Source organism: Pseudorasbora parva, chromosome 18 (assembly GCF_024679245.1).
Source record: "Pseudorasbora parva isolate DD20220531a chromosome 18, ASM2467924v1, whole genome shotgun sequence".
Taxonomy (NCBI): domain Eukaryota; kingdom Metazoa; phylum Chordata; class Actinopteri; order Cypriniformes; family Gobionidae; genus Pseudorasbora; species Pseudorasbora parva.
In genome coordinates, this window is record NC_090189.1 from 25,343,222 (window position 1) to 25,370,707 (window position 27,486).

Sequence of the window (27,486 nt, forward strand, 5' to 3'; positions counted from 1 at the left end):
TAACTAAGGACTAATCCTGGCTTAATCCAAGCCCTGTCTGTAAAGCCAGGCCATAGAGAAACAAAAAAAGCTACACAAACAGCTTCGGTAGTGTCAGCAGTTAAACTTAATGCACCCAGGCCAATAGGTGTCAGTATAAAGTCTAAAACCACTAGTAGTATTGAGATGAGTAAGAGCAGATACAGGTAAACAACAATTTACAGAATATAAGCCAACCTTTAATCCATTTCAGTTTGTTCTTCAGTATTTAATTTGACATGTCATTTATTTTAAACTGGTTTATTTTATTAGCATTAACCGTGCTGTTGGCTTGCATTGATATCATCTGACCCTCCCAATGGGTCACCTTTTTGCACTTCCATTGATTCACCCTTCTCCTCTCAGGTCTGATAGGTTGGCTCCATTGATGGATATATTATATGTTTTGTGACACTAGATATATATTTTTATTATATTTGTTGTCAATTTGTGTAGAATTGCAGACTCTGGAGGTATCCATCCCCCTCAAAACAGTCAAAAGCCAATGCTGGACTGTTTCTCTGGGGTTTTTTTGTTTTGTTTTTTACACAAATTAACACTTCATCCTAGCTGATTGATTTGAATTGCAAAAATCTGTGGGCCTGTGAACTTTTGAAACAATTCAATTTGCATACTAATGTGGCCACATTTGAATGTGTTTTCTGCTGTGTTGTTTTGATAAATAGTATTAACACTTAAAACACTCCTTGCGTCAAAGACGTAATTCACCCAAAAATGCAAATTCTGTCATCATTTATAGACATCGCACCTCTTCCAGAAGATCCGAGAGTCTCCCGCATATTGATGCCATCTTCCTGAAGCCCACAAACTATATACAATATATATATATATATATATATATATATATATATATATATATATATATATACAGTATATAGATATATCCTGAAATCGGTATTAAGATGTGTTTTTGGTGATCTGATCACAAATGAGACACATTACGGTTTTCATCTGGTATTATCTTTTGTTTTAAATTTATCTTCTGTAACCGCTTGTGTTCGGCTATATTTTGTTTCACTACAATACATCACTTTAACTTTTAGTGCATGAATACTTTTGAATAAACAAACTCGTTTTATGTGGTTTACGCAAATGCATAACATAATTATAATATCATATAATAGGCCTATAATATAATATAGTATTCTGTTGTAATGCAATGTTCTGTTTGTGCCATCTTCTGGGTGGGATGTCTGATTTACCATTTTAAACTCATGACTTTCTTCTGGGGAACATAAAAGGGCATGTTCCCCAGACACATGATGTGTGTGACGTAATCACACCGATCACCCTGAAGATCATTTTATTTGTTCAGTTCTGATTTGTTTTTTGGACAGAACATTTGATTTGTATCTGCCTTTGAATGCAGAATCTTGTGACAAGGGCCATTAAAACTCAGGCTTTGATATGTCATCTGACCTCTCTAAAAGTTAAGGTTGAATTAGTCATTGCCACACGTAATGAGTCATAGTAGTGACCCCCCTCCCACGCACCGGCTTCCTCATAGAGGTAGTTTAGATTTGGAAATTTTAGCCGTAAGGCCATTCTCTGAACTTCCCCTGTCTCCGCTTCCCCATATGTATTATTGAGGGCTTTTATCATCAACAAAATGCATCAATAAATAACCAAATCTAAAATCTTAGTGATGAGGTTATTTATGCATTCATATTTAGCAGTTGTGCAGCTCCAAGTACAGTTAGAGAAACAAAGAATTTGCCTCTGCATAGAATCCCCACAGCAGCAAAGCAGGATTTCATAAAACAGTGCATGGTGTGTCATTTGCAGAGTTTCATTTACTAAGTGCAACTAGAGTTAGTCCTTTCATTTCTGCACTGGCATAATGGATTTTATGGCGCTTTCCATTTAGCATTTTGATATGCTGGTTTTATCATCTCGTCTCATGGGAGCTGTACTGAGCATCACTCTTTATATGCTAAATCGTTATATTGTACTCACACTGCTAACATTCTCAAACTTGTTTCAAGCTTGCTAATGAATCTGTCTTAATGTTCCTGGTATGAAGGCATTGGGAAAATACATTTCAGAAATACAAACTCCAGTGCAAATTTGCTTTCTAAAAACATTTACAGGTTTGCAAAGGTGAAAAGTTCATACAGATTTGGGATGTTATGTCTGTCTTATTCTGTAGCAGAAGCTGAATACTGTGGTCTTGTGTTTGTAATAGTTATTTACAAGTAATACAATTATTATTATTATTATTGTTATTATTATTATTATTATTATTATTATTGTGTAATTAATAATATATTTGATTTATATTTCTGTGTAATGTTTATATACTTATATATTATAATATATTTACATTATAAAAACGGCATATTTGACATGCAGTAATTGCTTTATAATTATAACAGTTCTGTTAATATATCTTCTCTATAATTACAATGCAATCCATTTCAACCCTTGAATTTTCCATTTTCACTTATAATTTAAGGAAGTGTCTCCATATACATATAGTACCTGTAAAAGTTAGCTGGTTGCCATAAACGTGTTTGTGTTTTGCATATTATTATTATTATTATTATTATTATTATTATTATTATTATTAATAAAATATTACAAAAGTTTTATATAATCTTTATATATAAAGATTATATAACACTTTTTAATAATTTTATTTATAATAATAATTACATAGCTATGTATTTACATAATATAATGAATATGAATTATTTTGTAAAATCGATTAATCGTATTTAACAAAAGTTTGTGTGTGTGTGTGTGTTATAAACGCATATATAAACACAATGCTAATAATCAATTTGACAGAGTTAATTATAATAAATACAAATATATATATATGTATATATATATATATATATATATATATATATATATATATATATATATATATATATATATATATAATAACAATTTAAAGATTGTATCTTTTACAAATGTGGCCATGTGCTTTCAAAAATCTAAAAAAAAAAAATGGGTCACATTTGGTACAATTTAGTGTACTTAGGACCGAATTGTTGGACACTGCAAACCCAGATCCCTCTACTACAGATTAAACCTATATCGTACATTGATCACACACAGCATGTTTTCCTCCACTTTTTTAATTGTTGGTCTATACAATGTGCCTGAAAGGCAGGCACACAACTGTAGTTACAGTATTACCGTATTTACCAAAATACAGAGGTATAATACTAATGTTGCAGCATGCTTAACACTATGAACAGACTGAATATTAGTTCTCTATTTGAATGAGAGTGAGTTAAATTATAACATTTTGTTTTATTTGCAATGGGAGATGTTCTAATTAAAGTGAAGTTATCAGGCAGTAAAGAAAGGCAGTGTACTTCAAAACTACAGCACGTCAATCATTGCCTTAAAAGTGTCTTAAGGCCCAGAAGAAGGAAGGTCAAGTGTTGTTTCAGCCTCTGAATGCTGTTGGGAGTCAATAGCTTTCTGTAGGAGCCACTTGCCCACCCGTGGTTCTAGGTTGCCTACATCCCAGGCTCAGAACGGCCTACTTTAGGGAGTCCAATTCTAGGACATTAACTGTGTTAGTTCTGATGGGCTTGGCGAGCCACATGGGGCTCAAGAGGTATTGTCAGGATATAAACAGGACACTCAGAAAGGTGAGTCACCAAGTGGTGGTGGTTCTCTAGGTCATGTTCTGATTAGGAAGATTACTACAGTTAGTGTTGTTACAATGCTGTTGACCTGACATTGTCATACTTACAGCTAGTAAGAAATGTTGCCAAGCTGTGCTGTTGTTTCTACTTACAGTATGTGACCTTCAACTCTGCTTTGAAAGTCATTGTGTAGCTTGCAGAAATATATTTTAGTTAAAAGAACAAATTATGATTTCATTTTCACACAAAAAAAGTTAGTTATGCTTGAAAGAAACTCATTAAAGATGCTTTATATATCGGTTACTGGCCAATACAGATTTTTAGTTTATTAGTATACTGACTGATATTGGATATTTAATTGGGCATGGTGGTTTCCTCTGTTTTCACATTTAGATTACTGTGTCATTAAATAATTATCTTTTAACGTTTTTTTTTCTTAATTTATTTGTATAAATATTTAAATACCTGCAATTTGTCAGTTATCGGCCATAACATGAAAGTAATTATCATCATATGGGTATTGGCCAGAATTTTAATATCGATGCATCCCTAATGATTGCTACAACGCTCGGGTGTTGTGGGCGGTTGCCAAGGCATTGCAGTTGCTAGATGTTCTTAGATTCCTTTTAGGGCATTTGCTACACGGTTGCTATGGTTTTCTGTGGCCAGTTGCAAAAACTGCTTAGATTAGTCTTGTTTGAATTTTTTTTTAAGACTGATCAATTTTTTAAAGTCAGTTACATAAAAACAGTGAAAGTAATTTCATCAAGTACCTGGAACAACATTCCAATCAACCAATCAGATTTGAGGGCCAAGTTTCAAGTTTATGTCAAGTTTATTCAACCGTCATTTCCCTCTGATTTTAGGAATCTAAGTTATAGGTAGGGATCCAGGATTGTTCCAGGATCAACAAAATGTGTTGATCCAGGAACATGTCTTACTTGGCAAAATCACAGTGACTCATAAAAACGTAGATTGGTCTAATTTGAATCCGAAAAGGAAGACTTCTTGGCTAACTACTAGTTGGTCAGACTGGTTCTGAAGACACACTCTAAACAAAGGGCTATGTTTATGCAACTGGCCTCTGGTTGGTTTCTTAGTGGTTACTTAACACCAATTTTATGATACATGATTTGTGTCACGTAATTTGAGGTAGCCTACCATTCATGTCTGTAGAACAAACAATGTCTGTGTTTGGGGTTATTCAGCTATTCATCTAACCCTACGTATGATTAATAGTAATAGCATTTCTTTTACTTTTTTCATATTCTTTGTTGGATAATTCAAATAGCTCAGCATGAGCCTTCTCTGGCAATAATGTTGCAATTTCCCATATCCATCATATACATTTTTAATGAGTTAATAAGCCTCTGTTTTCCCTTTGAATTAGTCGGATCCCTTGGGCTATTCATTGAGTGATCATCCAGAACTGTTGTTCAAGCAATAAGCTCAAAGCAAAATATAAAACATAATCTGTTAGGTAGATGGAGTCCATTTAGAGGCAATGGAAGGGAGCAGATGCACAAGGGTGGATGGTAAGGTGGAGTAATTACTGACAGGATTAAGAGGGAGCGAGATGGATGTTGGGGATATGCTTGCGTGATATGTACATGCAGGCTTTATATAGTAGTGTGGGTGAATTATTTAAGCATTGGTTTGCAGCAATGTTTCAGTTCACATGGCTCTCTTACATAACAACACTTCCCTGAGGTCTACTGATGAGATGGAGAAGAGGAGGGAGATGAGGGAATGAAGAAGAAAAGATGAAAGAAAGGATGAACAATCTTAAGGCGTATTCACACCAATGTGAATATGCAGTGCAAATATTCAGGAGGAGGACAATGTTGAATAAAAGCAGTAGGTTCCTATGGGCTTGTTCTCACTCGGTGCAAATGTTCATCTGCCAACAAACCTAACACTTTTTGCTGAGAGACATTTTATGTCTGTAATGAGATATTAGGTAACAGCAGCACTATATCTGCAAACAAAGCAAACAAAAAAATAAATGTATATAAATAAATTAGCGCTGTATAATAAATTAGCCAAATAGTTTAATCGCGATTAATTGCATCTAATAATCTAATATAAAAGTTTGTGTGTGTGTGTGTCATACCTGTCAAGTATCCCGTTTTGGCTGGGAAAGTCCCGTATTTTAGCATTCTTTCCCGTCGTCCTCCCGTATTGGTATTTTCCTGTAAATATCCCGTATTTTAACCTGTGTTATTAAAAAATAATAATACCGGAGGAAAAAAACAAAAACATTTTCAATCTGAGCTCTGTAACTAGCCTCACGATAACTGCCATCTGCAGTAACCTATACAGTACTGTAGGTTGCCGTTATCAGGAGGTTAGTGTGTGCGGTCAGATGACGAGTGACAACGTGGGAAAAAAAACAAAAAACAAAACAGAGACGGAGGATGGACGTAAGACGGAAGGCACTCCTGCCAAAAAACGAAAACCCTCATGTAAATACCGTGATCAATTGGGACACCGAATTTTATTTGTCTGAAGAGAAGCAGGTGGGGGACAGTCACACGCTTCGCAAGTTTTGTAACTGCGACTACAGCATCTCACATCCGCATCATGTGTGACAGTGGAAGATCGTTTAAAGTGACAGTAACCACTTATAATGGCAATGTAAAGAACTAAAGTAATTGCTCACTTAATATGCTCTGCACTTGACTAAATAACGTCAGTACCTTTAATAAGGATTAATCTATATATAATTCATAACTAATGCAGTGCAAACTGATAACAGTTTATTTATATTTCTTACTTGTTAAGTTATACAAGTAGGAAGAGCACAGGTACAAATTAAAAGTGTTTTTATTATGATAATAAAAACACTTTTAACACTATATAGCCCATCCCACCACCGGCCATATATATATCTGCTCAGTTACTGGTATTTTTACACACAACCATTTCTAGGGTTTATAAAGAATGGTGTCAAAAGGGAAAAACATCCAGTATGCAGTAGTCCTGTGGGCAAAATGCCTTGTTGATGCTAGAGGTCAGAGGAGAATGGGCCGACTGATTCAAGCTGATAGAAGAGCAACTTTGACTGAAATAACCATTTGTTACAACTGAAGTATGCAGCAAAGCATTTGTGAAGCCACAACACACACAACCTTGAGGCGGATGGGCGCAACAGCAGAAGACCCCACTGGGTACCACTCATCTCCACTACAAATAGGAAAAAGAGGCTACAATTTGAACAAGCCTACAAAAATTGGACAGTTGAAGACTGGAAAAATGTTGCCTGGTCTGATGAGTCTCGATTTCTGTTGAGACATTCAGATGGTAGAGTCAGAATTTGGAATAAACAGAATGAGAACATGGATCCATCGTGTCTTGTTACCTGTGCAGGCTGGTGGTGGTGGTGTAATGGTGTGGGGAGTATTTTCTTGGAACACTTTAGGCCCCTTAGTGCCAATTGGGCATTGTTTAAATGCCACAGCCTGAGCATTGTTTCTGACCATGTCCATCCCTTTATGACCACCATGTACCCATCAACTGATGGCTAATTCCAGCAGGATAATGCACCATGTCACAAAGCTCGAATCATTTCAAATTGAAAGGACAATGAGTTCACTGTACTAAAATGGTCCCCACAGTCACCAGATCTCAACCCAATAGAGCATCTTTGGGATGTGGTGGAACAGGAGCTTCGTGTCCTGGAGGTGCATCCCTCAAATCTCCATCAACTGCAAGATGCTATCCTATGGACCAACATTTCTAAAAAATGCTTCCAGCACCTTGTTGAATCAATGCCAAGTAGTTCTGAAGGCAAAAGGGGGTCAAACACAGTATTAGTATTGTTTTCCTAATAATCCTTTAGGTGAGTGTATATACGGTATGTATATGTATGTGTATGTATTTTCGTGTTTATGTGGGGGTGTACATAAATAGATAAACAAGACAGAGAGCATCCAGGAAAAGCAAACACTCAACTCTGCAAGCCTGCCATTTTGAAATAATATATGAATTGGAATTTTCCCCACAAACAGTTGTTAATGTAAAATCAACAATAATTACAAGTAAACTGAATTATTATGCTGACTGTGTGTGTCATATTTTGTACCATTCAGCGGCACTTATTGTGCCAGAAATGGTTTATTATTTAGTCCAACAAATATTTGTTTAGGCCTTGGTGTACGTTTTGGCTGCAAATTGTTTTGCATTTTCATTTTGCGTTGGGTGTGAATAGGTATTTAGAGAGGGGGGAACAGAAAAAGGCAATGGGGGATGTGTATGTGAGAAGACTGTAGACGTATAAGACAAAGATGTTACCTTGGAGAAAGGAGGGCAAAGGATCTGGAAGGCAACAAAAGGGAATATGTAGAATGTGAAGAGAAAGTGGCAAATAATAAAAAATAATACGATGGGATAAAAGTACAGACAGAAGGAGAGCTACGCATGAGAACGCTTGTAAATTGCACATATACATGACAGGTCTGTGGATGAAGGCTGGAGCTGTCTCAGTGTCTGCTTGTTACAGCTGTCCTGCTTCAACACACACACACATCAAACATCACTAATGTTATCACTCTTTCATTGAACTAAAAGTACCACAATCGCACACTTCCCTACTATATAGTAGGTAAAACGGTATGTGACAAAAGAAGTATATCTGACTTCACAGTACTCATAAAAGAGTAGGCAAAAAATGACCTACTACTCCCGGCGAGATTCTGAAGTGTGCATACGATGGACACTTTACTATCCCACAAGGCCACGGGAGAGGATTTGCGAATGGCAGTGAAGCAAGACAACAGATGCTTGTCACATAATAACAGCAACATGGTGAATGATGTAGTCTGTCTGGATTACATTCATACTACACACATTCATACCATATAAAACATATTTAGCGGTCTCAAAGAAATTACTTATTCGGAATAAGTAGCTACTCAAGTATGCGGTTTATGACGCAGACTCACTTTTGTTTCTTTAGCAGTTAATAAACAGAACTGCATGCTACATGCTACTTCTCTTTGTTTATGTATAGGACGAGTCAAGCAGGTACTGGGCTACTGGGGTCCCGCCTGGTCTAGAATAGTCTAAATATAAACACTTATTATAGGTGTACCACAGTGATTTAGGATGACAAAAACAGGTTTTGGAAGATGAATTCATGATGTACTCGCTCATTCCATTGTGTAAATTTTGACTTACTTTTAAGTGTACTTTTAAGTTATGTTTGGTCAGGTGGCATGGGGCTAGTGAATATTTCTCAGTCAGAACATTTCTCACATTGGCTGGATTTTTAGAGGTAATTTTAAAGTTTCTGGTCTGCTTAAGTTGTTTGAATCTTTCTTGTCACATCATGCCCCCCTCCTCCAAGTCATACGAAAAAGAAAAAAGAAAAAAACCTGCAAAAAAGCTCTACTGATCTGAGCTGTAGTTTAGCGGTTAGCGTATATGGTCAACAGACGTGTAGTTGCTTCTCATATGGGAGGTGCAGGTTTTATTCTAGCCTGCATGATTTCTCTTCATGATTTCCTTTCAAAACAGAAGTGTACAAACGCAAAAAGTAATAAAAATAAATTAAAAAACTCCAAAAATAGGGCTGTTTTTCTGCAATATATATATTGCAAAAATGTTTACCAGATGACTAGCTATATTTGGAAGGAAGGCATTATAGGATGATTGGGCTGATTTTGAAGGGGATTGCATTTGTAAAGAAAATACAAATTATTAATAATTTAAAAAAAGCTGAACAACTTTTTTTTTTCTTTGAAGACATGATTTGCAAAACCTGTTCACAATTGGGCTTACTCTTTACAAGACCCAACTCAAAACACTTTCAGGAACTATAAAGTGAACAGAGTAAAATTTTCATAGGCCGTATTACTGTTTTTGGCCCTTTCAATATGACTTTAAAATATTATTTGTTTTGTATTGTGATTATTATTAATTTAATATTATACAAAATAAGAAATACTACTGCACTGATTGCACCAGGTCAAAATTTAATTGTTGTGAGAGAAAAAAAACACAGATATGTTTATTACATTGAAAAATAATGTAAAATACTATAAACGGAATGTTTATAAACATTATTAACACTACAAACATGTATTTTAGTTCCCCTTACTCATTTAAACGGTATCATAAAAAATAAAAAAAAAGTTTTATTCTAGCTTCATGCATTCCTTTTTTTTAATCAACACTTGAATATGGGTAAGTTTCATTTAAAAAAAAACACACATTTTGAACAAAAAGCTGAGAAAATCACGCTTTTGTGAAAGGGTACATCCAGATCGGATTTAGAGTGATGATCAAACACAGATGGAGTAGATCGAGTCCATCAACACCCCTAATGCTTGCACAGTCCTGTAACTCCTCCTGGGTCCACATTTCATTCAGTAACATTAGATATAGTTTTGATTTATATGATGTTTAATGTTGATGATCATCACATTATTTCACATATGCATCTGCTTACATATGATCGCTTGTTTTTCTGCATCTTCCCTGTGTGTGTTTTTGATCAGGAGATTTACTACTCATTCATAAGATGCGTAATAGCGCCGCCTAGTGTCTAACAGTGAAAACACAGAAAATTCCATGTTTGGCGGGGAAGCGTTTTCTCACAAATAACGGAAAATTCTGTTTGGCGGCGAAAGAGTTAAACAGCAGAGCTTTTATTTTGTTGGTTTGCCAGCAAATAAATATACGCACGGCTGTGTTTAGAGTTCTGCACTGTGTTCATTTTATTTGTATTTAATTTTGATATATTGTGTATCCCTAGCTCCAACGTTCCCCAATCAGATTCTGAATCAACACCCTATCATTTATCTGCACACTGTCCCAAAGCACACCGCCATGCCCGCTCTGGCCCAGCCCCTACCCCCCATTCTCATACCAGCCAGCAGGGCCAGGCAGTCACACTAACTCCATCTCTTTCATCTCTCCCTTCTCCAGCATATTGGCTTTTCATGCATGGGTTGTGCTCAGGCCTGCAAGCTGCCACGCTGCCACAGCCCATAAACACGTAAGGGCTCGGCACACTTCAGGTCTGTGCATCTTGCTTGGACAACTGACGCATTTCGACACAAGCAGCGCTCATGTTTTGAGTTGAGCCTTAAAAAGCAATTGCTTCCAATTCTGGTTGCCAGATCTTTTTAGTTATGACTATGACTGTTATTTTTTGCAATCCAAACAACAACTGAGGTCAGACACAACGGCATTGGGACCAGAGGGCGTTAGTCAGAATCTCTGGTCCGGAGTGATTCCTAGTTGCTCTGCTTCATGCCACACGGTTTGATCCAGCTAGAGTTAATGTGGTAGACACTGTGAAGGCTGTAATGTAATTCGGTTTCTTCAGTTATTAATAATGTCCTGTCAACATGTCCACTTCTCTCTGTTCTTTTTAACAGGCTTCACAGCGCTCCGCCACCTCTGAAATACCTAAAATGGTACATTGATAAAAGATCCGCTGTGCCACGTTAACGATGAAAGATACAGATACATTGCGCCGTTGACAGATACATTGTTAGTCTTCAGTACACAGTATATTAGGACAAAAACATGGGCAATGGGTAATGGTGAAAAGTGAATTATTTCACTGAATAGAGTCATAAGTTATTGTTACCAAGTCATGAGCAAAATGAGTAATGAAAGCTTTCAGCTCACCAGCAGCGATTGTGGGTTTGGATGATTTGGCCAAGATTACAAAGGCTGAATGATGCCATCACGTTCATGCCATCAAGTTGACATGAAAATTAAACCTATTTATCTTTTGTACATAACAGACACAGTTTCTGCCAGTCTCATGTTAATCTTAGAGTAGTATTGCATCCATATGTCAAAAGAGCCTTTAGTTTTATCATATTTCTAAAAGACAGATACTGTACACTGGGGGATTTGACAAGTACGCATACAAGGAATTCAACCTTTTATGACTTTATAAAGGTCCATACTAAAAAAAAAAAACATTTTCTAAAGGAGTTTATTTGGCATAGAAAAACTAATATTTTGAAATGTTGACCATGTTTCACTTGAGAATCCAACTCTTTCAATAAGAAAGAAAGCATGAAATAGCATTAGAACCCCTCTTTAAATGCCATGTTATTGTGAGCATTTCACCCAATGTATAAAATATGTTTACATTTTTTACATTCCCTGCCTTTTTTTTGTTGTTATTTTTTGATAATCTGTTACACTCAATAAGCATTGTAAGGTACACTGTATAAATGTTAGCGCCATCTAGTCGTAAGGTTGCAAACTGCATCCACCCCTCCCTTTCAAAGCACTTTGAGAAGCTACGGTGGCTGAAACAGGACATGGTAATGGTACCTTATGGGTTTAAAATTAAAGCTGCACTATGTAGTATTTTTGCAGTAAAATATAAATGAATAAAAAACACTAGGCAAGTGTTATATATTTTTTTCAATTGAGTTTTTTCAATATCCCAAATGTTTCCAACTATTTGTAAATTGTGAGAAAATTGCTATTTTAACCAAGGAGCTGGGACATCTGAGGGAGTCGCCTGTCAATAGCATTATGTCTGCGTTACCCTCGGTTTCCGGTTTTATTTGGCAGAAACGCTTTACTCTTAGCAGTGTGAACAAGTGTCACAGCAGTCGCCGAGCGAACGCACAGAGTAACGTCATAACATTATTTTCAACACACTTAGATGCATATAATATGATAAGCAGAACTGCGTTATCTCATACTCATGACCGGAAAAGCTTAAATAGTGCCCGCGACTGTGTCCCTTCATAATAAAAGTCCTGCTGCTCGCGATTTGTGTGTTTACATACCAATCGCTTCAGTGACCTTGCTCAGCTCCTTCAACATTCGGTCCTGCTCTGCTTCATACTACAGTAACATTAATAATCACATCCATGAACATGAATTCTGCCCGAGTCCTATCCCGATTCTTTTCCACCGGCTGTGAGGTGAAGACCACATGTCCCGAGATTCTGAGCTCAAACTTGGCGTCATTAAACTACGCCTTTGTTTTGAATAGGCGCCCTCTAGCGGACGGAAAAGTTACATAGTGTAGCTTTAAGTAAAACTAATATATTTTATATAAATATTCTTACTGTTTGAGTTAGAAATTAAAATTAACAATAGGTTTTCCTTAGTATCATAAATTTAGATCATGATAACCACAGATAAAACCACACACACATACAGTGCACAGCTCCAGAAGTATTCACAGCGCTTCATATTTTCCACAGTTTATGTTACAGCCTTAAACCTTAATTAATTAAATTCATTATTTTTTCCCTTCAATTCTACCAACAAAACAACATAATGACAATGTGAAATAATTTTGTTTAAAATACACACTCAATACTTTGTTGAAGCACCTTGGGCACAAATTATAGCCTCTTTTTGAGTATGGTGCTACAAGCTTGGCACACCTATTTTTGGGCAGTTTCTCCCATTCTTCTGTGCAGGACTTGTCAAGCTCCATCAGGTTGGATGGGGAGCGTCGGTGCACAGTCATTTTTAGATCTCTCGAGAGGTGTTCAATCGGGTTCAAGTCTGGGCTCTGGCTGGGTCACTCAAAGACATTCACAGAGTTTTCCTAAAGCCACTCCTTTGTTATCTGTGTGCTTAGGGTCGTTGTCCTGTTAGAGGATGAACCTTTACTCCAGTCTCAGGTCCAGAGGGCTCTGGAGAAGGTTTTCATCAAGGATGTCTCTGTACATCCTTTTGCCAACTGTCACTGTCGATCGATTCGCCAGAAATCCCCGGCTCTCTATTGAAATTGATGGGTCTGTGACGCTTTAACACTGCGTGTCGCTGGTAATGTAAACTCTGCATTAGTGTTACTACAGTAAGTCCATGGTAAATGATGGTGATTTGTAGATTGAAAAGACTTCTGATTGGATTGTTCATGATCAATGGTCTGTGTGGCACAATTCAAATGAGTAGTGCTGTTTCATTCAGCTTTGTATTGAACATTTATCAAACATTTATTGTAATTGTATAGAGAAAAATTATATTGCGATAATTATCGTTATTATTTTATCGCCCAGCCCTATATTTAGACACAGTGTTATGAAGTTTTTGTATGATTTTGTTGGTACAGTATTCCAAAAATGTGTCCATTTTATGGCTTATGTCAGCATAAGCATTTTTTTTTAATGATTCTGGGTTAGTGAGTCATTTAAATACTTATAAATAGCAATGCAGTGACAATTCTGCATGTATTTGATGTGTCATCTCCGTTAGCATTAGCACAATTGTGTACAGTCTCGTCCTAAGGCTGAAGCTCTTCTGTTAACATGATGAGGACAGGCATAGACAGTGTCTTGCTGCCAGGTGTGCTTGTTGGCGAGTCATGAATTGGCTTAGAGAGACAACCGCTACAGCTGTGCATTTTCTGCCACACACAGGGGTTATTCTCATATTATTGTCTAATACGCAGGAGGGATGTTATGTGTTTACACCCTTCAGGTTTCAGCTAAAGGTTTACTGTCAGTCACAGGCATCCAGAGCTTTCCCACAGGAGGAAAGAGAGAGGAAGAGAGAACCTGTTCCGCATAATAGAGCCGTAGATTGCACAATGTGAGACAGTCAGGAAGACAGGCAACCGTAACGGAGCTTGTTAAGATGAACGTAAGATGAGGCGAGACCACAATAGACTCATCCAGATAGGAATGTACGGTCACGGAGTCTGATATTCAGACAAGATTTCACTTGTTTTCAAAGTGATGTTTGAATGACTTTGCGAGAAAGTAAAGAGCTAATCTAGGTTACTTCTGCAGGCTTTCTGCATCCAAATCCTACTGAGCTGCATACCTATAGGCGACAATTAAGGCACTGTATTTTCTACCTAATTTTGAACAAAAAACAGATGGAAGTCCCACAATGCACCGGCTCAGTGGGGGGAAAAAAGTAAAAGTTGACAGATATTTGATGTGTTCAATGGTTTAAGATGGATTTTCGGGACTGAAGACCAGTTGGTTTAAGCAGTTTCTTCTGCTATTATAATTTGCTATTATAAAAGTGCAGTATTTTCTGCTATTATAATTTATTTAAAAATTAACAGTTCCATAAAGTTTAAAAGTGCCTGAACACTTTTGCAGCAGCCTTGGTTCTGGAAGTATTTTTCCTGTTCAATTTTACCATAGGGATTTAAAACAATCTTTATTAAGAGTTATAAGCCACATTAAACTTTGGTTTGAAGCATAATATTACTTTAAAAAGACAGGTAGAAGACTGTGTGTACTTGAAGGAAACCGAGGTTATAACTTAAGTTTATTAAGCAAACAGGGAAGAAAAAGATGATAGGCGGTTATTTTGTAATGTGAATGTTAGCATAATTAATAAAAACAAAACAAAAAACTTTATCCACACTTAAAATTAAAACAAATAATATATAATTACAGTGCTCCTTGAAAGTTTGTGAGCCCCGTGTAGAATCTGTGAAAATAATTTTAACAAAATAAGAGGGATCATACAAAATGCATGTTATTTTTTATTTAGTACTGTCCTGAATAATACATTTTACATAAAATATGTTTTAATAAAATCCACAAGACAAAAATAGCTGAATTTGTTCAAATGACCCGGTTCAAAAGTTAATATAGTAATTCTCATAAATTCTCATGCTGTGTGTTGTTCCCTGGATGATCCACGGCTGTTTTTTGTTTTGTGAAGGTCGTTCATTAGTCTCTTTTTTGTCTTGAGCAGTTTACTTGCACAACAATCATTCAGGCCCTGAAAATGTTTCACTTTTCCAGCATCTTTTGCATATTTGAACCCTTCCCAGCAGTGACTGTATGATTTTGAGATCCATCTTTTCACACTGAGAACACTTGAGGGACTCAAACACAACTATTAAAAAAGGTTCAAACATTCACTGCTTCAGAAGGAAACACGATGCATTAAGATTGAATTTAAAGAACAAGGTAAATTGTACTTAAAGGTGTCATGAATTGAGAAATCAAAAACTTTTTATTCACCCTTTAATATATAAAAGTTAATCGTGATATAAGAACATCTTGTTAGTTTTGGAACTGAAAACTTCCTTGTTAGTTAAAGAACAGCTTTTATTGACACCAGGCTCAGAAAACACTCAATCTCAGAATGTGCTACGCTGTGACGTCAGACGGTGGTGAAAAACCGGCTTAACCCGGAGAAGACGAATGACTGATTCTGTATACCTGCCCACCGATTTGTGTGAGCAATGTTATAGATAAATAAATAACATAAGCCTTTGTAGAGCTAAACCGAATTGAACTTCCAAGCAATACACATGCTGCATGAGCTTAAATAGGATTACATTATTAATGCATGAATGAACTATATTTAATGACTATCCATCCAGCTCAAGTGGGGAAGATATTGTGCGTTTGTTCCTTCATTTCACCACGGATTTGTTTGAAAACAAGAGACTGGATTTCCAGACAGGGTGAAATTACATGAATGACTGAAGATTTACTGAGTTAAAAACAAAATTGTGTGTGATGGTATTGCATTGTTACAGATCATTTGATATCTGTTGATTATGTGTACGTGTCTAACAGAACATACCTAAGCATGCTGTCAAAGGCTGGAGGATCCTTTATTTGTGGTGTTGGTTGTTTACTCTCTTGACTTAATATTTGAAGGAAAAATACAATTGCAGAAATGTTGATTATGCTGATTTGTGTGTGTGTGTGTGTGTGTGTGTGTGTGTGTGTGTGTGTGTGTGTGTGTGTGTGTGTGTGTGAGTGTGCGTGTGCGTGTCAGTGATGCACAGTTCTCGGTTATATCCACCGATCGGCTGGGCTAAGTAATAAAAAATAACATTCCAATTAATGGTTGGTGGATGAGACATAAATGATTGGGATTGTTTATATATGTTAAGACATTTATATATGTTAAGACATCGAGCCTTGTGGGCGGATTATTCCACTTGTCGTTTTCCCGCACGCTTTCAAAACAATTCCTCAGGAGTTACTCACAGGGGAGCCGAAGCTCATTGTAATATGCAAACCGTATCTAATCATAATCATAGCAGCATGCCCATAAAAACCAAGCATTCCATGAGAGAGGCTAGAAACCAGGGTAGGAAATAGCCTATTTCTTATTAATTATAATCTTTTTGAATGTAAAAAACATGCTAACATCATAAGTTGACCTTTAGACAAAAGTATAAAAAAATGTAAAAGCCAGTTCATGACCCCTTTAATTTGTTTTCTGAGAAACATACAAGCATCTTCTGTTGCTTCCAGAGGGCAGGGCTAAATTAAATGTGTTATATTTAAACAAAATATGAGAAACTTGGAAATCTTCATCACATTCAAAGTTTTCACCTTAATGCATCATGTTTCTCTCCTGGAGCATCAGTGTTATTTAGTGCTATTTGAGGGGACAGCCATTAGTAGTGGTGGACTCAATCGAGTAAACTCATTCAATTCCATAATGCATCACAATAATGTGTGTACAACTAATGTATGCTCACTGGCTAGAACACACCCATAATGCACATAATGACGATCACACCAAATTAATTCAAGAGGTCCGCGCTGCAGCCTGTAGCACGATGACGTACTGGATCAGATCCAATATGTACTGGACACGCATGCGTGGTGGTTTCATTCACAATTTAATGATGTCCCATACGCATGTGCAGTAGAGTTTTGGGGAAATCATATTGCATGCGCAGTTGAGTGTTTTGGTGAGCTGGATAGATAAATACTCAAATCGCTAGCGCAAAAATAATGATTAATAAAATGATCACACAATCAGGACACATGTTTTGCATTTTCCCTTGAATCTGTACTGGTATTTTAAGTTTTTTACATATCGTGTTGCATTGTATCATGATGATTGAAATTACAGAGACAATTACTTGACTCATTTTTGCTTCCACTCAACAGCAAATATGACCAGAATATATTAAAATTGTAACTGTTTTGCATGCATGTAGAGAGAAACTAGAATAACTTCATGACATTCATGAAAAGATGACTTATTCATCAATAATTACTCATTTATCAGTACCACTACTACACAGGTAAGAACATCCTCTATATACAATATTGATCATACATGTCACTTAAGGCCAGCGCATATGCATTTTAAGTTAACCCAGAGATCAGTATGAAATCGCCATAACGATCCACCATCCAGTACGTATTGGATCTGATCCAGCTACGTCATTGTTCTACAGACTGCAGCGAGCGGTGTCTCAATTAATTCCCTTGTCTCGCCAGAAGATGGCGCCCACCAGTGATGCGCAAGTCAATGTATAAACAACCCGCACCCGACCAACCTTTTCACTCGGACCTCAAAAAAGAGAAAATATTGTACCGACCCGCTTCCTGACCTGCATTTTTAAAAGTAGTAAATGAATGCTCATCATAGCGCCCATCCAGTCTAATCGCAATGTGCATCTTCCCCCCGACTTTCCCAACAAAAATTCCGCACCCTCTCAGAAAATACATAAAGCCTACTGAGCTATCCCTATTCAATTGGTACAATGGCATTTCTCAGTTCAGCATGTTGGGAAATCGCCAATCGGGCATTTTGTCCCTTGTCAAGAAAGGGGTTAAAAGGGTTATAAGGTTGGTGGCCTAAAACAGAAGATTAGCCTACTTATTTTTAGCTTTCCTCGCCCTGTGTAGAAATAATATTGAATCAGCCGTCCCTGGGTTGAGATGGTTTCTTCTCCCCTCTATGACACGACCTGCGGAGCTGAATGTGCGCTCACTGGCTACAGGTGATGCTGGAACGCAGGGGATCCTCCTCCTTGCAAATGTATTTTATAGTAAATTGTGTCTAGTACACTGTAAAAAACATTTTTTGGTTTAACCTAAAAAAGTAAGTAATCTGGTTGCCTTACAATTTTGAGTTTATTGAAATTAAAAATTTGAGTTGATACAATGAAGGACATTTTGTTTAATAAATAGAAACTCAAAATATCTGAACCACATAAAAAATTTGATAAATCATGAAAATAGCACCATTTGGCATGTTTCACTGTGTCATCAGAAATAAAAAACATAAAATTACCCAATATGCTTACATTTTTTTAAAATAATATTTTAATAAAGGTTGTCAAATCTCAAAAAATGTTCATTGTATTAACTCAAAATTTTAATTTCAATGAACTCAAAATTTTGAGGCAACCAGGTAATTTGGCAAATTGAGGCAATTTACAGTGTACTATATAAATTACAAAGGTTTAATTGGCATCTTTATTTTAAACAACCCAACCGACCGCAACCCAAACATCATTATTGTTGGATGACTCGCAAATACGGGTAACCACGGGTGACCGCATGCAGGCACCCGCTCATTTTGGATCAACCTGCGCATCACTGGCCCCCACAGCTGAATCATCCATTCATTCATTTTCATAACCGCCGCTCCAATGTAGGTACAGCGTAATATTGTACAGGTATAAATTCCTTTTTAATTGTTTATTAAATAGTTTAATTACAGTTTATACATGCTAATTTTTGTGACAGATGCATAAACATTTTCATTACTACCAGAGCTGCCAGTTTGCTAAGCACAAAGTATGCAAAACCGTCAAGCCCTTTCGGCGCACTCAGTGTCCGAATACACTCACTCAGTTTCATTCGCTCCTTCAAGTGGACTGTATTAGTGGAGTAATGTGGGGAATAGTGAGTTAGGGTATAAGGGGGGGGCGATTTCGAACACAGCCAAGAAAACAGGAATCGTGACAAAGAACAGGTCGCCTTCCTGCTTACCTTGGCTTTTTCTCCTCTTTTTTGTTCTCTTTTGGCCATAGAGCACAGTGGTTTATTGGCTTATTAGCTCCAGAATGGAATAATTTGGTGTGCATAGAGAAGGTAAGAGCTGCTGCAGACCTGCACATTGGAGATATAGTCCCAAATCACAGTGTATTCTGTGTCTGAACCGGCCACACTTCAGTAGTCACCGGCTGTTGCTCGGCAACATGCACCACAGTCCAACATCTTGTGAAGTGAAGAGCCAAGCTGCTGTTTTCCATCTCACCCTTGAACCACTCTCTCTCTCTCTCTCTCTCTCTCTCTCTCTCTCTCTCTCTCTCTCTCTCTCTCTCTCTCTCTCTCTCTCTCTCTCTCTCTATTCATTTTGCTCTCTATTCCTCCCTATGGAGACTGTTATTCATCAGGCATTTCACACGTTCTCCCATTTCACTCTTGTCTATTCTTCCTATTAAGTTTCTTCTCACTCCGATAAGCCACACGTTGTGCTCTGGACCATCTCATTATTGTTCATATTTACACAAACTGCCTGTCTATATCATCATCTTTTTGTCTTTTAGGATGCTGCACGAGTGCGTCTCAGCTCTCTAGAGTATTGGGAGAATGAGAAGATGGGGACAAATAGGGACATTGTGTTCTTTTGGAAGAGGCATTATGTTCAGATGATGCTTCGGCATTGTCTGTCTTTCTCTCTCGCCCTCTGTCTTTCTCTCGCTCCAGTCGTCTGACTGTGCCATGACGTCTTTTAGTGGACTCTCACACTGAGTCAGAAAGGTGCCAAACAATTTGTTGAAATGCTGTCACTGTTCTCACAAATTTGCTTCTTTGCATCGAGAAGAAAAACCTTAAAGGGATAGTTCACTCAAAAATGAATACTAGCCCATGGTTTACTCACCCTCAAGCCATCCTAGGTGTATATGACATTCTTATTTTAGACAAATTATTAGAGTTATATTACAATATGTCCTGGCTCTTCCAAGCTTTATAATAGCAGTGAATGGCAGCCAAAAATGTAAAGCCCCAAAAAAGTGTATCCATCCATTATTAAAGTAATCCAAATGGCTCTGGGAATCTGTGGGTTTGTGCAAGAAAAATATTCATATTTAACACATTATAAAGTAAAATATCTTACTACGAGAGGCGTTACAATTTGAATATGAAAGACGGTCCTTCGAAGCTAGTTATTTTGCTTTATAACGTGTTAAAAATGGGTATTTTTTTTACATATACCCATCAATTCACTTCAGAAGGCCTTTATTGGATTACTTTTATAATGGATGGATGCACTTTTCTGAGCTTCAAATTTTTGGCTGCCATTCACTACCATTATAAAGCTTGGAAGAGCCAGGACATTTTTTAAATAAGAATGTCATATACACCTATATGGCTTAAGGGTGAGTAAATTATGGGATACTTTTTGTGTGAACTATCCCTTTAAATATTTTGCAAACCTCCATTGTGTCTCCTAGACGAGTGCTTTTTAATTTGTGTTTTGTCTTATGAACCCTCCAGACTTATCAAAAAGGCCAAAGGGCCACTAAATCAATATCACACCAGAAATTGTAGCTCATGATGAATTGGATAACATTAAAATTAATGAAGTAAAGAGTTTCTGCTCATGCTATTCTGTATGCACCAGAACAGAACGATTAATTGTTAAAAGATCGCAATCTCGATTCAAACACCCATACAATCTCATTCCTAAATGATAATGATTTTCCTGTGTTTATTAAACCTTTGACAAAATCACACTGGAACATTCAGATCTGCGTTGGTGCTGCCGCTGAGCCAGAGAGAGCAGTTGTCATATAGGGAGAAGCATTTTGTGTAAATCCACTTGGGGTTCAGAGTATTTATTTTTTCCTACATTAATTACACACCAATTATGTGGTCTTGTTTCATTAATATAGTGTATTCTTTTTTCTTGATTTACCCCGAAAGACTGGAAGGGAAATGTGACATTGATTTGTGATTTGTGATTTGACTCATGAATATACATGACCTTATGCACATAATCGTTCACTGTTTTGAAAATGTTGATGTGAGGTATTGATCTGGAGATCAAGTGTTTGTTCACTTCCAACCAAGTCAAAACTGTAAACTGAGAAACTTTACGTCAATGCATATAATGACCATCAACACATTTGCTTTCATTGGAAGGGATCGCAAGGCACAGAATATATGTGTGAACACTGATGCTGGCGCTTTCCATGAGTGATAACTACCACAAAATGTGTTTGTGCTTTACATGCTAAAGGCCATCTTACTAGCTGTGCGTATTAATGGTATTCCTCAATGTCTTGTACAGATGTATTGCATTATAGCTGACATTATATGATGCATTAAGGTGTGTTCACATTCATCCGAATTTTGCCTGAAGTTATATGTACAGATTTCGAGATTCATCACGTTGACCAACAGAAAGCTGATTGGTTTGAAAGGGATTTCTGTGTGTGAGCCGGGGCATGCTTATTGTGTGGCTTTACTAATGATAATAGACAATGAACCTTTTTTTCTCCTTGAAAAACTAAATGTCGCTAAAAAGTGACCTCGCCTTTAGATTTGTTAACATACAGAGGACCAAGGAAACCAAGCTTGTGCAAGTAACACAAGCGCAGCCACACACTTTTTTGAATAGGCTTTTTCCTTACCGCTGTTTAAATCCTATGCTAGGCCTAGTCTCATTATCCCAGCAGCAGGAACATGAGATTTCTCTTTTTTCCCCCTCAAGTCAAACATGAATTATTTAGCTTTGTGTTGATCACGTTGAGTCTCTCTGCCCTGAGCTTCCCTCCCCAGTTCCCCTACTGTATTTCTCTCTCTCTCTCTGAGCTGTGTATGTTGTTGCTAGCTTCTACTCAGCAATACAAAATGCATGTTTTGTTCACAGAATTGCCGATATCTCAGAAGTCTTATTCTGAAATCCTGCTCTGAGAGACTGTCATCACGTATCCGAACAATGTTTAGCATTTCTTCTCAATGACACTGTAACTGCACTCCATAATTATTTCCGTACAGTGCGGGGCGAATCTTCGCTAGCATGCGCGTAAATAATTCACCATGCCAATGTTTTGTTGAAGACAAGTCCCACATTATCAGTGTACACATTAGTGAGTCATAACGGAAAGAAGCTGCATTTGCCCCAATTTTTGGTGCAGATATTGTTTTCTCTGTCTAATTTCTGAATTGAATTTTCACGCAGCTGAGGATCGGTACGCCGTTCACTGCACCTTTATCAATTATTCACACGCAGCTCTTTGGAAGCTTTAATAAGCAGCTTGTCAGTCAAGTAACTCATAGCGGTTCCGGCTTTGTTTTTGTGATATGAGGCCAATTTTGCATTGATGTAAGTGAGCTCGGGGAACAAATGATGATGCTAGGCAGCAATGGTTAAAGAAAATAGGTTCATGTGGAGTAAAGTTGTTATGAAATTGCACTCCGTCCAGCTGTTGCTGAACATACGCATCTTATTGGGGTCAAATAGCCCTTTAGGCAAGCCACTGACTAGTTTCCATTGGAAAATATGTACAATACTGTTCAAAAGTAAGGTCAGCAATATTTTATTAAATGAATACATTTATTTAGCAAGGATGCATTAAATTGATCAAATCATTTTAAAGTTACAAAAGATTCATATTTTAAATAAATGCTATTCTTTTGAACATTCTATTCATCAAAGAATCCTGAAAAAATGTGTTATGGTTTCCACAAAAATAAATGAAGCAGCACAACTGTTTTCAACATTGATTATAATAACAAATGTCTATTGAGCAGCAAATCATCATATTAGAATGATTTCTAAAGGATCATGTGACCCTGAAGATCAGTGTCATCCTCATCTAAAACTAAAACCATGAACATTTTTGTTACTTGAAATAACATAAACGTTAACTGAAATAAACATTTTTATATTTTAAAGTTCCCAAGGCTGTTTTTTATTATTAGAGTTTGACTTGATGTACTAAGATAACTAAATATTTAAAGAACATTTATGAAAACTTTAAAGACGAATATGACAACAACAACAAAAATAGAAAAATTACCCAAAATTTACAATGAAAATAAATATGAAAAATATAATAATAAAAACATTATGTATTAAAAACAATACAGTTTTTCCACTAAGACAATTTTCACAACATTAAACAAAAATCCACATTCAAAGTAAACTTTAAGATGTAAGATGAAGTAAGAAAAAGTAAGATGTATATATTGTATACTGTATGAACTGCAATTATAGCATTGTACTGAATATTGAATAGTAGGCTTCTGAATGTCTGTATATTCAGCACTTGCATACTGAAAAAATACCGCAGTCCAACTGCAAAAGCCAAAAAGGTCAAATAAAACTAAATAAAAAGCATGTTACTGTACACTTGAATACTGTAAGTTGTGCAACTGCAAAATCAAGGTCAGTGGGAGATTGATTCTTCTTCAGCATCCTGTCTTCCTGCTGACTGTGGCCTGAGGACTTTGTCCACATCTCAGAGAATGTCGTCTCTTGCCCGGCGAAGGGAAAAACGTTCTAGAGTACGTCCAAGGATCCAGCCTTGACAACACTGTCCACACCTTGCTTTTTCTCGTCTTCATCCTCATCCTCCTCGTCCACCACCTCTTATATGTACTTTTCCTCCTCTCCCTTTCAGATTGTTTCCATCTATTGCTCATATTAACATTCTTTGCACCTGTTCATATTTTATACAGTTGGTTTGATCACATCATTAGAAATAAGTGTGAACAACTTTTGTTTAGTGTTTTGCGATACAAATGTATAACAGTGCGATATGTGTTTTAATGAGTGAGAATGTATTCAGAGATTTGCAAACAGTGACTAACTGCCTTTTGCAGAAATAGTTATTTATTCAACAAATTGGTTTAGGCTATTGATCATTTGGTTCAGAGAGTGTGTTTAGTGTATTAGCAATTGTGAAAAACTTTAATTGAAAAACTCTTTTTGGATCTCAATGATAGTAATTTAACCCCGCTGAAGACTGCAGTAAAGGCTGCTGAAAATTCAGCATTGTCATCACAGGAATAAATTACCTTTGAAAATGTATTATGAGATTTTTATTAATAATTAAATTGTAGTGCTGTTTTTTTACTGTATCAAATAAATGCATCCTTGGCGAGCTTAAGAAACCTCTTTCAAAAAATAACAACCCCAAACTTTTGAAGAGTAGGGAAGTTTTGCACACCACTCAAGTTTTTGGGCAGCCATTTTGATTTAAAGGGGTGGTTGATTGACCCTTTTTACAGGATGTAAAATAAATCTCTGATGTCTCCCCAGTGTGAAATTTTAGCTCAGACTACCTTACAGGTAATTTTGTACAGCATTTTAAAATGGTCCATTTTACGTGCCGTTTTGTGTGTCCCTTTTAAATGCAAATGAGCTGCTGCTCACAGGGCGGAGCTTCAAGAGCTTGTTAGCAGCTCTGATTACCTCATGCAGACAGGCAATGAAACTGTACAGCCTTTTTATGTTCAAACTGGAGTTTGACGATGATGGAGAGGCTCAAGAAGGAGTGACAACATGTAGAATGAGACAAGATGTTCCTGAATGGTTAGTTGAGGAATTAATGTAGCTTATGTATAGCTAACTTTCCTCAAATCATTGATTAGCATATTCTGTCATGATAATCTATTTAAAAAAAAACAGGCCTCTGCTGCATGTGTTCGGAGGCGGGGTTTATGTAAATGTCAGGGTTAGTGATGTCACTAACCCGGGAGGCGGCTTCTGTAGTCCCTACCAGCTGTTTTTTGTAGTCCTTAAATGCATTTTTTTTTAAAGAATATATCTTTATTCACACTCACACAGCAACATTACACACTGACTAAAGTTTAAAATGTGAAATCATAATCAACCACCCCTTTATCAAACAATCCATTGTATAAACAGCTGGTATGGTCTCAGAAAGTATTTAAATTGTAACATGTACTTAGTTCGTCACAAAATATATCCCTGGTGAAAAAGTTGAAATTGACCACTGAGTTATGCTTTTGCGCAACATAACTGAGTGATCAAAAGTGACTATAACGTTCAAGTTCTGATGTATTCTTTCTTTTTTGTGCTCCCCTCAGCCGTTCCCTTCCCCCTGAGTCATCGCCTTACCCCGAAGGAGGTGTTTGACTGTGAGGGGAAACCAAGGGTGGATCTACTGAAAGCCCACCTCACTAAAGAAGGCAGGGTGGAAGAGACCGTGGCCCTCCGAATCATAAACGAAGGAGCCTCTATCCTGCGCCAGGAGAAGACCATGCTGGACATAGAGGCACCTGTCACAGGTAGTTCCTAATCTATTATTGCGGCAGATTCACCTCACGTACAGTACAAAGGGAAATACTTGCTTTGTACGCCTTGTTTTGCAGCCAGGTGGATATATTTTCAGACATTAGTCGATAAAGAGCGTCTGTGCATTAGCATCTGTGTGTGTACATAATGCAGTTTGTTATCTGACGGCGTCTGCATGTGTTAACTGTATATCAATGACAACCTGCTTTGATACCGTCAGCAAACAACAGGACTAAAGAGCAGCGAGACAGCGAGAGTTTGAGAGAGAATGCACAATCCTGACCTCAAATACAAAAATAAACTCCAAAAGCACCCGACTGGAAGTTCAAAGAATGAACAAGAGCGGAGAAAAAAAACAAATGGCGACAAAGCGAACAAGCGCTCAAGGTGTTTCCGTATGAAGTTTACCTGTGAAGGTAGCTGTCACTTTAAAGTTTGATCACTTTTATACTTGCGAATGTGTGCGTTTCTCTGGTATTTTAATTCCCTCCTTACCTGTCATCACATCAACTATGAGATGAGGAGAGAGGAAAAATAGTTTTAAATGAAAACTAGGGTAATGTACGTACCACACAAAGCATGTCTTTATCTGTTCAATGGCTCATCTGAGCAGCGCATCTCTTAATGTGAAGAGCTTTTTTGCTTTTATCAGTGTGTTTGGATAATCAATAGAGTTGAGTACTTGATACCCGCGTCCATCTGCAGGAGTGTGTCAGCACACCAGCTGGCCGTGATTTCCGCTGTCTCATCCGCGTATGAGCCGCTTACTCCTGAAAGACACGGGTCCTTGTGTAACTGCACCAACAGCAAAAAAATAAATAAATAAAAATATGCAGAGATAATGGACATAGCTTGATTAATTTTTCTTTGTAATGTGATTCTGCTCACCCAAATGGTACATCTCCTTCACACTGGTGATATAGCCGTATTTTTAATGCTATTTTAGTGCCTTTTTATTGTTCGTTTATTTCATTTTTAATGTCTGCAAGGAGAGACATTGCTATTTACACAGCAAAAACACCTTTTCTTGATCAGAATTTGTGTCTTGTTTTCTAGTAGAAGGGTCAAAAAATCCTTAAAACAATATACATTTACCTGAGAAGCAACATTTTAAAGTAACTAATGTTTTGTTTCAAAGAACACACATAAAATTAAATGTATTGTTTTCTTATCCTGTTGGCATATATTTTTTCAGTAACACTTTACAATAAGGTTTCATTATTTAACTACTTTAGTTAACATGAACACACTTTATTTTAAGGTTCAGTTATTAACTATTAACTAGTTGCTTATTAGCATGCATATTACTAGGATATTGGCTGTTTATTAGTACTTATTAATGCCTTATTCTGCATGACCTTATTCTACATCCCTTAATCATACCTAATACCTAAACTTAAATGCTACAAAGACTACCTAACTAACTATTAATAAGCAGTAAATTAGGATTTTATTGAGGCAAAAGTTGTAGTTAATTGTGAATATGTGTTCACCATACTAAAGTGTTACCGGATGTACAATACGGTACTTCTACAGAATTTATTCATCTTTGTTAATGTTAATTTCAACATTTACTAATTTACTAAGACATTATTAAAATCAAAAATTGTATTTGTTAACATTAGTTAACAAAGTGTGGTTTAACAGGAACTAACAATGAATACCTGGATTTGTGTTAACTTTAACAAAGATTAGTTAATACTGTAACAAATGTATCATTGTTCATGATAGTTAACACTGTAAAAAAACAATATGATCAATAAGTTAAGACAATATATGTTTTTACATTGTTTTAACTCATCAAAATAAGATGAAAAATAAGATATTTTTACTTTTTTTTTATAAGTTATACAAGATACAACTCTTTTTAAGTCAGTTT

General features: G+C 36.7%; 1 protein-coding gene across 1 annotated transcript in view; it reads left to right on the plus strand.

Moving 5' to 3' along the window:
• The window catches only part of ppp3ca (protein phosphatase 3, catalytic subunit, alpha isozyme), a 62,885-nt gene that overhangs the window by 2,158 nt on the left and 33,241 nt on the right, over window positions 1–27,486 (plus strand). Inside the window, 1 exon segment of the mRNA XM_067424782.1 lies at window positions 25,400–25,600. Coding sequence (XP_067280883.1) covers window positions 25,400–25,600 — 201 coding nt within the window.